Source organism: Anolis sagrei, chromosome 2 (genome assembly GCF_037176765.1).
Source record: "Anolis sagrei isolate rAnoSag1 chromosome 2, rAnoSag1.mat, whole genome shotgun sequence".
Classification (NCBI taxonomy): domain Eukaryota; kingdom Metazoa; phylum Chordata; class Lepidosauria; order Squamata; family Dactyloidae; genus Anolis; species Anolis sagrei.
The window spans coordinates 179,333,478-179,347,098 of NC_090022.1; the positions used below are offsets into that span (position 1 = coordinate 179,333,478).

Consider the following 13,621-nt stretch of genomic DNA (forward strand, 5'->3'; position numbering starts at 1 on the left):
CCTTCCCATTATTTTAGGAAACCAGACTCATATGCCAAAGTACACTGACAGGACTTGGGGCAATGAGTTCAAACTACAGGAAAGGAAATTTCACCTGAACATTAGGAAGAACTTTTGGACCATAAGAACTGTTCAGCAGTGAAACTCTCTGCCTTGGGGTGTGGTGGAGGCTCCTTCTTTGGAGGCTTTTAAATAGAGGCTGGATGGCCATCTGTTGGGGGTGCTTTGATTGTGCTTTTTCTGAATGGCATTGGATTGGATGGCTCTTGGGATCTCTTCCAACTCTATGATTCTATGAAAGCACAAGTCCACCAGAAGCTTTGCTACTGGCATCAAGATCCCCGCTTTCCTCTCTCCCACTTCCCTGCTCCCAGGAATGTCCATGCCCAGCCTTACACAGGGTGCTTGTCAAACATGACTGGGAGGAACTCATCCACAGGCAACATCTTGGAGAGGGGCTGGGCATCCAGCAGCTTCTTGGCACCTTGGAGGGAGATGATGTAGCCCAGCGTCCAGTAGGAGTAATCGGCTTCCACGAGGTTGCGAACATGAGGCACGGCTTTCTCGGAGTGCTCCACCTGCATGCGTTTCCGACCAATATAGCTAAGAGAGAGGAGAGAAAGAACAAGAAGGAACTCCTTTCAGAAACTCCATTTTCAAAGGAACATGTAAAAATATTTCAAAGGTTGTCACATGGAAAAGGAGACAATTTTTGCTTCCAGCTGCCAGGGAGACTAGGACTCAGAGAAATGGGTTCAAATGGCAGGAAAAAGATTCCACCTAAACATTAAGAAGAACTTCTTGGTAGTAAGAGCTGTTCTACAGTGGAATATGCCGCCTTGGAGTATGGTGAAGTCTCCTCTGGAGGTTTTTAAGAAGAGGCTGGATGGCCATCTGTTGGGAGTGCTTTGATTGTGAGTTTCTGCATGGAAGGGGGTTTGACTGTAAGGCTCTGGTGTTCTCTTCCAATTCTATAATTTTGTGTAGATGTTATGCAGCAACAACATGAAGTTCCTATTGAAAAACAGCTGGACAGGCAGACATGCAATCCCTGGAATGTGTCCAGAGGACAGCGATGAAAATGATCAAGCATCTAGAGAACAAGCCCTATGAGGAGAGGCTTAAAGAGCTGGGCATGTTTAGCCTGAAGAAGAGAAGGCTGAGAGAAGATATGATAGCCATGTATCAATATGTGAGAGGAAGTCACAAGGAGGAGGGAGCAAGCTTGTTTTTTGCTTCCTTGGAGACTAGGACACAGAACAATGGCTTTAAACTACAAGAAAGGAGATTCCATCTGAACATGAGGAAGAACTTCCTGACTGTGAGAGCCATTAAGCAGTGGAACTCTCTGCCCTGGAGTGTGGTGGAGGCTCCTTCTTTGGAGGCTTTTAAACAGAGGCTGGATGGCCATCTGTCAGGGGTGCTTTGAATGCAATATTCCTGCTTCCAACTCTGATTCTATGATTCTATAATCTATTTTAACTTCTTCCTCTAGAATAGAAGCTCAAAAATGATCCACAACTGTATTACTCCTTTTGTAATTTTAGTTGACGTTTCAATTATTAGACCGCAATCAGCTGCTGTCATTCTTATCATTTGAATAATTTTATATCAGATGAATTTCAAAATAGTTCCTAACCTCATCACCCAGGGCAAGTCAAATTTACTTTCAGTAAATGAAATCCAATGGATAAACTAGTGGGTTGTTGTAGGTTTTTCAGGCTATATAGCCATGTTCTAGAAGCATTCTCTCCTGATGTTTCGCCTGCATCTATGGAAGGCATCCTCAGAGGTTGTGAGGCATCCTCAGACTTCACAACCTCTGAGGATGCCTGCCATAGATGCAGGCGAAATGTCAGGAGAGAATGCTTCTAGAACAGTGATTCTCAACCTGTGGGTCCCCAGGTGTTTTGGCCTACAACTCCCAGAAATCCCAGCCACTTTACCAGTTGTTAGGATGTCTGGGAGTTGAAGGCCAAAACATCTGGGGACCCACAGGTTGAGAACCACTGTTCTAGAACATGGCCATATGGCCCGAAAAACCTTCAACAACCCAGTGATTCCAGCCATGGAAGCCTTCAACAATACAGCTAAACTAGTTCTTTTAAGCCACAAATGATCTTACATAGGTCTATCAAGCTAATAATTTTGGACTACAGTAGAGTCCCACTTATCCAACATAAACAGACCAGCAGAACACAAGATAAGCGAAAATGCTGAATAAGGAGGGATTAAGGAAAAGCCTATTAAACGTCAAATTACATTATGATTTTACAAATTAAGCACCAAAACATCACATTTTACAAGCAACTGACAGAAAAAGCAGTTCAATACACGGTAACATTATGTCGTAATTACTGTATTTACAAATTTAGCATCCAAACATCGCAATGTATTGAAACAGCTGTGGATCCGGGCAGGAAGCAGACTGCATTGCATAATACAGAACGTTGGATGAGAGAAGGTTGGATAAGCGAGACTCTATTGTATTGTATTGTATTGTATTGTATTGTATTGTATTATGGATTCCTTTGCAAGAAGCTTGTTGTGGAAACAAGGATTGGGCGATAAAGCTTCATTGGAGACAACTTTTCCCCATGATAATTCTTTCAGGAGTGGATTTCCTTTCCTAGGGGTGGTATTATCACATTTCCTGTTATTTCACCCCCATTCTTAACTATGAATGAAACATAAGCTTGATGTTTGTAACTCTGGGACTACCCGCATATGGTGGGCGACGTGTGATCTTAATGTCATGATTTCCCTACCAGCTGTAATGATAATAATGTCAACCACGCCATTTACTTACATCAAGTCCCAGTCCAGGCCTTCCTCTTCCAAGTCATACATGAGGTTCATGATGCGCCGTTTAAAGAAGATTTCAAAACACAGGTCGTCCTCAAACACCACTGACTTCTCCAGGCCTCTCTCAACAATCTGACATCAACGAAAAGAAAAAACAAAAACAAATCCTTATCTGTGCTTATTTTATTACTAGCCGTCCCCTGCCACACATTGCTGTGGCCCAGTCTGGTGATCTGGGAAATAAAGTAATGAGAAAGTGTTGATTTCTAATATATGTAATTTCTTTATGCTTGTGGGTAAACAGTATTTCTTGCTGTTTCTTTGTCAGTGTTGATGTGGAGATTGTCTGGTTTGCCCACTCTGGAACATAGAATTGTCCTTCTTTAGGGGTCCCTATCAAATCTATGATACTATATATCTCTCTGTGTGTGAATCATATACATCTATCTATATCTATGGATGGATGGCTCTTTGTCAGGAGGGCTTTGATTATGTTTCCTTGCCCTGGTGAAGGAAGTTGGACTGGATGGCCTTAAGTATTTTCTGTTACTATAAATCTAAGTAACTGCAACTCCCAAATGTCAAGGTCTATTTCCCCCAAATGCCATCTCTGTTCATATTTGGGCATATGGAATACTCATGCCAAATTTGGTCCTGATCCATCATTGTTTGAGTCCACAGTGCTCTCTGGATGTAGGTGAACTACAACTCCCAAACTCAAGGTCAATGCCCACTAAACCCTTCTAGTGTTTTCTGTTGGTCATGGAAGTCCTGTGTGCCACGTTTGGTTTAATTTCATCATTGGTGCAGTTCAGAATGCTTTTTGATTGTAAGTAAACTATAAATCCCAGCAACTACAACTCCCAAATGATAAAATCAATTTTTTTGAGTGATGGCCACTCCTTGGATGAGTAGGTGTCTTGTGGCCAAATTTGGCGGCAATTCGTCCAGTGGTTTTTGAGTTATGTTAATCCCACCAACGAACATTACATTTTTATTTATACAGATTTGCTTTAGAAAAACATTTGTATTTTGGTTTTTCACCCAAGTACTAAGTGGCTAAATCACATCACCTATACCTTGTCCTATCCTATTTCATTGATCATATCACCAGACAAAGAGTGAGAAAAGCCTCTCTCTGTCCCAACGCATGCCCAATAGATGGCAGCACAGAGTTAGGAAATGCAAAGAAATCCAGATGAAGGAATCACTCCTGTGCATTAATTCTATTTCCCCCAGAAATCAGAAGTGATGTGAAGTCATACAAGGACAAACAACAAAACAGGCACGGCTCCAAATCAGTGCTTAAATCTGGCTCTTGTGCCAAAATAAAGTTAACATCCCAACAGTGCTAATACAGAAGATCAGCCCTGGAACTAAGGAATACTGTGGAACCCTGAAGTGTTTATGTCTTTCTACTGACAGATACAGAGTCCCTGGAGATACGGTGGGTAAAACTACTGAGCTGCTGAATTTGCTGATCGAAAGGTCGCCAGTTTAAATCCGGTGAGTGAGGTGAGCTCCCGCTGTTAGCCCCAGTTTCTGCCAACCTAGCAGTTTGAAAACATGCAAATGTGAGTAGATCAATAGGTACCGCTCCGGCAGGAAGGTAACGGCTTTTCTTGCAGTCATGCCAGCCACATGACCTTTGAGGCATCTACGGACAACACAATTTCTTCGGCCTAGAAATGGAGATGAGCACTAACCCCCAGAGTCGGACACAACTGGACTTAATGTCAGGGGAAAATCTTTACCTTTCGCTGACATATACTGGGTTAAACATTTATTTTGGTTCAAACCCTTTGAAACAAGACAACTGTTACCTATACTGAACATTTTTCACCCATCCCAGGAGGAAACTGAGATCCTAAAATCATAGAATCATAGAGTTGGAAGAGACCTCATGGGCCATCCAATCCAACTCCCTGCCAAGAAGCAGGAATATTACATTCAAAGCACCCCTGACGGATGGCCATCCAGACTCTGTTTAAAAGCTCCCAAAGAAGGAGCCTCCACCACACACCGGGGCAGAGAGTTCCACTGCTGAACGGCTCTCACAGTCAGGAAGTTCTTCCTCATGTTCAGATGGAATCTCCTTTCTAATTATACAGATTCAGAAACTTCCAAGTTGCAGCCTAAAGCAAGATACTTCTGGTTTATGCTTTACAATTCCAACCTGATCTACTTCTATCTCAGGGTTTATATGAATGTCCCATTTATGTGGCAAAAGGGTACTCGTGGAACTTAGCAGATCAGAAGCAGGTCTGTATATTGCTCTACACACTTTTTTAAACCCGTGCATCGGAATTCTGCTCTTTATTAGCCTATATTCTGCAACATTTAAGGCTGGGTTCTGCAAACTGGAAATTTCTTTATATGAGACATATTTATGCAAATCCCTTATTTACATTTTTTATTCTATGATAATCAATGAGGCATGGTTCAGAAGTTCCGTCTTATTAAACAAAATCACATAAATAGTTGCTACGCTTTCAAGATTTCACCAAATGTTGGGGAGTAGTCAGTGCTGGCATGGATGCCATCAGAAAGGGTGGTTTATGCACATGATGTGGGAATGTGAATATGTACAATATTTTTGGCAAATTTGTCAAATCAAATACTAGGAAATGAGTGGGTCATAACAAAAGAAATAGCGGTATTAGGGAGAAAAGAGGAAATGGGAAATAAAAGGGAAATAAAAGAAGCAATAATAGAAAGTGTACAAACAGTAATAGTATTAGGGTGGAAAGATAAATAAAAATGGACAGTAAATAAATGGTACCAATATATGGTGGAGCAAATGGAATTTGAAATTATGAATGTGAAATTAAATGATTTAAAAATCAAGGAAAATAGAATGAGAGAAATGGAAGAAAGACGGATAAGGGTAAAGAACTATATTATGAGTCATTCCGGAGATCAAGCCATAAGAAATAAGATACAAATGTTATATAGTATACAGGATGGAAACGTATAAAGATAAGCTATAATGATTGTATCAAAAAGAATATAAATGTAAAAGAAAACAATCCTCGTGTTGGTGGTGGGAATTGTACATGTTTTGTGTGTGCATGGTATGTATTTTTTTTGTATTGTTAAATAAAAATTCATTATAAAAAAAAAGATTTCACCAAATGTTGGCTACTAACTTTGACGGACTAGATGAAACAACCCTAAAGAGCAGAAGCTTGCTGTATTTCTACATTAGATTTTTAGAAGACATAATTCTGTACCCACTTACGATGGTCTGGAGTGTGCAGAATCCAGCTTATGACACACAGATCTATTTTATTTTAGGGATCGAAAAGGATCTCATCTCCAGACATGATGACTATGAAACTACCATCCCAACCCAGCGTGGTCAAAGGGAAAGGACTGTGGAAGCCGTAGACTTAAGCCTTGGAGAACCAAAAGTTCATCAATCCAGTTTTACATGATAAGCCTCACTTACCTCTTGCCAAACTTTATAATGGCTGAGGAAACAACCCAATTCCCCTTTGGTGAGTGGGCGCCCATGGTATGGATCCTTGTAACCTGGCAACATCTTGATGCCCATGGCATCTACCTGGCTGCTGTTCATTGCTCTGGGAAGAGAGAGAGAGAGAGAGAAAGAGAAAAGAAAAAGAAGTGAGGGGGGAACAGTTAGTGTGAGACATATTATCCAGGGGAGGGGGCCAGACCCAATTTATTTTAATTCATGCACCTGCCAGGAGAGAATGCCTCTAGAACATGGACATATAGCCCCAAAAAACCTACAACAACCCAGTGATTCCAGCCATGAAAGCCTTCGACAATATATCTCCATGTTTCTTTCAATAGTTTTGAAGTTGTGCATTAATGCTATCGTGCAGATGCCTTATGCATTCATCCTATTGTGCACAAGGTATCTGCACAATAGTATTAATGCAGTTTGATCCCACTTGAACCCTTTGGAATTGTGCGATTTGTAGTTTGGCAAGGCACCAGAACTCTTTGGCAAGGAGGACTAAAGACCTTATGATCCCATAGCACTGAGCTGTGTCAGTTAAAGTGGTACAACTTTTATTTTGAGATGGCTTTTTTTAGGCTTTCAGAAGAGGACAGCCCAGATCTGATTCTGGAGTCATCTGAGGAGTCCTCTGAGAACGGCAAAGGCCACCATAGAGGGATTGTCCCCTCACACCCCTAAGGAACAAATCTACCCCACTGAGGTTACATCTGTTGCCATTGACAATGGTGGATGTCTTGAGAAACTGGGGGAGATCCTACGTTTTCCCACTCCTATCTTAATGACAACCCAGTGGCGCAATGGGTTAAACCCTTGTGCCAGCAGGACTGTTGACCAAAAGGTCAGTGGTTCGAATCCCGGGAGCGGGGTGAGCTCCCATCTGTCAGCTCCAGCTCCTCATGCAGGGACATGAGAGAAGCCTCCTACAAGATGGTAAAACATCTGGGTGTGTCGAGGAAGATTTTGATTTAAAACCAACAACAAAGAGAGAAAGGGTAAAAGGGAAGGGAAGGAAGAGTAAGAGAAGGAGAAGGAGAGAAGGCAGAGAATAAGAAGAAAGTGAAGAAGACCTCTAGGAGATATCAGGAAGTCAAACACTCTTTTTTCTTTTTTTTCTCTCCTTTTCCACTTTTTTTTTTTGAAATTTGAATTGATCTTACACATTTTTATTTTCTTTCTGTTCTGTATTGCTTTTAAATGAAAACTTAAATAAAGATTATTTAAAAAAACATCTGGGCAATGTCCTTGCAGACGGCCAATTATCTCACACCAGAAGCGACTTGCAGTTTCTCAAGTTGCTCCTGACATTAAAAAAAGACCACCAGACACAGACATTCTCAGCAGTTCCTATTCAGTGAGTCTGCACTTGTCCCTTTCCCAAATTTCTCTGCCTTGTTAACAAATATCTAGCTTTATCTCTTTGAAATGAGTCTAACTTTCCAATTACATCACATATCTCATATTGGCGAGACTGAGGCACAAGCGCTGCATCCTATCTCCGAAGGCTAAAGCCCCCCAAAGCATTCTGTCCACCCCAGAGGTGGGAATGTCATCTCCCTGTCACTCACTTCCCGTCCACGGCTTCTATGATTTTGCAGTCAATCTCCTGCTCGTACAAGGTTTGCAGCATCCGCTCTCGGCGGTCTGTCCGTCGCTTCAGGTTGATCATGAAGACCTAAAAAGAAGGGAGAGACACATGAAAAAGTCACCAAGGAAGGGCCCCATCTACACTGTGATATAGTGCAGTGAACTGGATTATATGGCAGTGTAATAATAATAATAATAATAATAATAATAATAATAATAAAACTTTATTTATACCCCGCCACCATCTCCCCAAGGGACCTGGAGCAGCTTACATGAGGCCCAGCCCAACGGTACATCAATAAACAAAAGCAATAAACAAAAACAATAAATACAATACAATTAATATAAATCACATATAAACAATAACCAATAACCAATAACACAAGGATCTAAAAACCTATGGCCAGGCCAAATGTAATAGTTTAAAAATTAAAAAATAAACGCTGGGCATGAACAAGGTAGGATATAACTGGTATAGGGTTTCCAAAGAGAGATGGGGGAACACAGTCAATCCTAAACCAGTAGTAAAGTGCATTCTGAGGACATATTGCTGAGAATTTTCCTTATTCTGGGAAGGCACACTGGAACAGCCACGTTTTCAGGCCCCTCCTAAAGACTGCCAGAGTTGGGGCATGCATGATGTCCTTGGGAAGTGAGTTCCAGAATCGGGAGGCCACCACCGAGAAGGCTCTCTCCCTCGTCCCCACCAATCGCGCCTGCGAAGGAGGTGGAAGCATGAGTAGGGCCTCTCCAGAAGATTGAAGAGATTGTGTGGGTTCGTACACAGAAATGCGGTCACGCAGATAGGCGGGTCCCAAACCGTTCAGTGTAAACTTGTATAATCCAGTTCAAGGAGGTGAATCTACATTCTGAAACTGCATTATGGGGCCCAAAGGCAAAGAAGGGAGTGAGGCAACCTGATAGGCCCCAACCATGTTTGGTAACAGGATGAGGAAGTAAGAGGCTCAAGGCGACAAAAATGGCATTTGTCTCTTTTTAAAAATAACATTTTAAATCTAGCAGAAAACTAACAACGTAGGTAGCAGATTGAGCTAGAAACGTTCTACGTGCTACTTCCTTATTTGCTGGGACTTAGTGAGGAGGGCATTCAAAAATGGGTGTCCACCATCATACAAACACACGACATATATAAAAATTACTCCTCTTGCTTAAGATCTGAATAGTTCATTCCATAGCATGAGTAGACTCAGTCTCACGGGAAGGCATTTCCCCATGGGTCCCCATTAAAGATATCAGGATCATATAAGGCAGGCACTCTAAACACCCAAAATGGGAAAAATTCAAAGTTTTGATTTCAGAACTTCTGAGTGCAGCCGGCCTCAGCACCCCATCCAACAAAAACTTCCCAAAAGAATCATAGCATCAAAGAGTTGGAAGAGACCTCATGGGCCATCCAGTCCAACCCCCTGCCAAGAAGCAGGAATATTGCATTCAAAGCACCCCTGACAGATGGCCATCCAGCCTCTGCTTAAAAGCTTCCAAAGAAGGAGCCTCCACCACACTGCGGGGCAGAGAGTTCCACTGCTGAACGGCTCTCACAGTCAGGAAGTTCTTCCTCATGTTCAGATGGAATCTCTTTCTTGTAGTTTGAAGCCATTGTTCCGCGTCCTAGTCTCCAGGGAAGCAGAAAACAAGCTTGCTCCCTCCTCCCTGTGGCTTCCTCTCACATATTTATACATGGCTATCATATCTCCTCTCAGCCTTCTCTTCTTCAGGCTAAACACGCCCAGCTCCTTAAGCCGCTCATCATAGGGCTTGTTCTCCAAACGCTTAATCATTTTAGTCGCCCTCCTCTGGACACATTCCAGCTTGTCAATATCTCTCTTCAATTGTGGTGCCCAGAATTGGACACAATATTCCAGGTGTGGTCTAACCAAGGCAGAATACAGGGGTAGCATGACTTTCCTAGATCTAGACACTATGCTCTATTGATGCAGGCCAAAATCCCATTGGCTTTTTTTGCCGCCACATCACATGGCTCATGCAAGAACCATGCAAGATGGGCGATTAACTGGACCAATATTTTAAAAATCCATATAACCACCAGGAAACGAAATTTTGAACTTTTTCCCTCGAGGAATATTTGGCAAACTACATAAATTAGCATATATTGATTTCTTTTTCAGAATAAACTCTTGTAGTTTCTCACCTCATCAAAGCCCATCTTCTCTGGGACTTTTGGAGGCACAGACACATACTTAGAAGGTTCCACTGGTGGGTACTTAACTGTAAAAAAAAAGGAACATAAAGTCAGATGATATGACATATAACCTCTACCAAAAAAAATCCCCCCAAGGGTTCATATATCTGAGGCAAATACATCTTTCAGGATGCTTTTTTTTACAAAAAGAAACAAAAACAGAGACATATTTTATGATGAACGCTCCCAAATTCTTGGCTTACTGCCAATGCATATAGACACAAGCATAAATCTTTCCCTACAGATGATGACTGCCTCAACTGAACCTTCAGGCATACCATAGCTTTTAAAAGTGGCATTTTCCCTTAACAGACTGAACTTTTAATTTCTTGTGGTTTAAGAAGCTATTCACTCCCTCTGAGTTGCTTCTAAGCCAGTGGTCCTCAACCTGTGTGTCCTCAAGTATTTTGGCCCACAACTTCCAGAAATCTCAGCCAGTTTACCAGCTGTTAGGATTTCTGGGAGTTGAAGGCCAAAACATTTGAGGACCCACAGGTTGAAAACCACTATTCTAAACAGATACTTGCCTCTGTTGGAGCATATAAAAATCAGTTGGTGAGTGTGTTAACTGAAAAATGCAAAGCACAAAGCCGATTGGCTGGGCCATCCCCAAGAGACTAGCTGAGCCTGGGAGTTCTGGCAACAGTTACATTTTTAGGCTTTTCTGTGCAGGAGCTTGCCAAGACAAGGGAGTATATTATTTCTGCTTCTGCGCTGCTGGAAGAGGATTTCTCACGTGGACATTTAAAGACATCTATAACAATGCCAGAATGGGAAGAGATGTGGAAAAAGAAACTGAAATACTCTTACTTAACAGAACTTAAAGAGAACTGGTAAAAATAATTTTATAGATGGTATCTGATACCTGAAAAAATATCAAAATTCAGTAAGGGTAAAATAAAAGTAAGGATAAAATAAAAGTTCTGAGAGTGCCTTGGACTGCGAGAAGATCCAACCAGTCCATCCTCCAGGAAATAAAGCCCAGTTGCTCATTGGAGGGAAGGATACTAGAGACAAAGTTGAAGTACTTTGGCCACATCATGAGGAGACAGCAAAGCCTAGAGAAGACAATTATGCTGGGGAAAGTGGAAGGTAAAAGGAAGAGGGGCCGACCAAGGGCAAGATGGATGGATGGCATCCTTGAAGTGACTGGACTGACCTTGAAGGAGCTGGGGGTGGTGACGGCCGACAGGGAGCTCTGGCATGGGCTGGTCCATGAGGTCACGAAGAGTCGGAGACGACTGAACGAATGAACAACAACAACAACAAAATAAAAGAGAAATGCTGGAAGTGTGGAAAACATATAGGTAATCACATCCACATGTGGTGGAAATGTAAAAAGGTTAAGAAATTCTGGCATCAAATCCACAAAAAAATAGAATTAATCCTACAACTGAAATTTGACCTAAAACCAGAGTATTTTCTCCTAGGGATAAAAGACTTCTCTATGGACAAAAATACAGAAAAAAATTTTTTACTTGACACGACAGCGTGAATCACTAGCCAAAATTTGGAAATACGACGATATACCATCAATAGATCAATGGATCATGAAAGTAATGGATACGATGAATATGGATATTCTTACTAAAAAATATGTCAGATAGAAAAGTAAACTTCCACAGAATGGACTGGGGGAAAGTCCTGGACTTTATAAAAAAAGAAAAGTACAGGAATATATATTATTAAAACGTAAACAAAACTCAAGGGAAATATCAACATGAATCTGACGACAAAAATTGGTACATTCAAAAATAGTAAGAGGATTCCACAACCTGGGAAGACATGGGAGCTACTCTATATCCCCCCCCCTTCCCCTTCCCTCTTTTTTTCTTTCTTGTTTTTTTTCTCATCTTCTTTCAACTGATTAGGTATTCATGTTTCCTACTTTCCTAAAGTACATTGTTCCCATTCTTTTTATGTAATAAGATAAACCATTTACTTCTATCACACTGAGTTATCTGGAAGCTCCTTTCTCTAGGGAGCAACTTTTTATCTGCAATAAAAATATTTTTTTAAAAAACATGGAGTAATGCGCTAGAGACCATGATTCAAATTCCCACTCAGCCATGATTCAAATTTCCACCGGGTGACACAGTAAGGCTGGATCCACACTGCCATAAAATCCAGATGTTTGGGGTTTTTTTGGTCGTGGCATTGAATGTTTCCCGCATGTGTGTTCTGTAAGCTGCTCTGAGTCCCCTTTAGGGGTTTTTTGTGTGTTAGGAGCAACTTGAGAAACTGCAAGTTGCTTCTGGTGTGAGAGAATTGGCCGTCTGCAAGGACGTTGCTCAGGGGACGCCCAGATGATTTGATGTTTTTATCATCCTTTGTGGGAGGCTTCTCTCATGTCCCTGAATGAGCTGGAGCTGATAGAGGGAGCTCATCCACCTTTCCCCGGATTTGAACCTTCAGTCCTGCCGGCACAGGGTTTTAACCACCGGGGGCTCCTATGATCAAATCAGATGATCAAATCAGATAATCCATATTATCTGCTTTGAACTGGATTATTTGAGTCTCCACTGCCATATAACCCCATTCAAAGCAGATAATCTGGATTTTATATGACAGTGTAGAAGGGGCCAAGTCACACTCTTCCAGTCTTAGAGGAAAGTAATGCATTCAAAAAAAATTGATTAAATCTTGCCAGGAAAACTCTTTTAGAGGTTTGCTGTAATGTTGCCACAAATCAGAAGCAACTGGAAAGCACGAACAACAACAACAACAACAGTACGCACTGCAATTTTGCCTAAAATAATGTGATTCATTAGTCAAAACAACAGAAGTAGCAACCATGTTATTTAAGGAGAGTGAAACAAAACAAAGAGCAAATGACGTTAGTACGCACTGCAATTTTGCCTAAAATAATGTGATCCCTTAGTCAAAACATCAGAAGCAGCAACCATGTTGTTTAAGGAGAGTGAAACAAAACAAAAAGCCAGTCACTTCTTCCACAGTGGTCCAAATCCCAGGTCACAAAATGACTGCAACTAAACAAAAGTTTTTCTATCAAAGAAAAGGTGGAAAGAAAAATCTGAGACGTACAGATGTTTTCTTTTTGTTCAAAACTTTTCAAAACAAAATGCTTTCTGGAGTGATAGAGTACCCTGGGAAAACTATGCCACCCAGGACCAACCACACCTATGGAGATTCTCTTGAAAACTGTCCTGTTACATCAGAATAATGTAGCCATATTTTCCTGACATACTGCAAATCAAGCCACGTGAAAGAACCTTAAGGCACCACTTCCCCTTTAAGGACAGTTCCTGGACCTTGTAAAAGGACCTTTGTGCAGCTGCAGGATGGACAAAGAGCGCCTGTGCAGCAAACTTAAGGGAATGAGTCCAGCAAACTCCTCCAGAAGAGATGGTGAGTTGTCACACAGGCGCCTTTTGATATCCGAGGCCTTATGCTAAAAAATATTCAGCGTGAGTAGCTCCACCACATTCCCCTGGATTGGAAAGGCATGAAGGCTGCAGCTGGGAAATAAAATGTCTGGTTATTTTGAAAAGCTGTTGGGT

At 41.5% G+C, this 13,621-nt stretch overlaps 1 protein-coding gene across 1 annotated transcript in view; it reads right to left on the reverse strand.

The window, feature by feature from the left end:
* COLGALT1 (collagen beta(1-O)galactosyltransferase 1) overlaps positions 1-13,621 on the reverse strand; it is a 39,581-nt gene that overhangs the window by 2,598 nt on the left and 23,362 nt on the right. The window contains exons 7-11 of the mRNA XM_060763113.2: positions 10,050-10,126; positions 7,861-7,967; positions 6,257-6,389; positions 2,810-2,937; positions 397-603 (exon numbers count right to left, since the gene is read on the reverse strand). Coding sequence (XP_060619096.2) covers positions 397-603; positions 2,810-2,937; positions 6,257-6,389; positions 7,861-7,967; positions 10,050-10,126 — 652 coding nt within the window. The remainder of the gene's footprint in view (positions 1-396; positions 604-2,809; positions 2,938-6,256; positions 6,390-7,860; positions 7,968-10,049; positions 10,127-13,621) is intronic.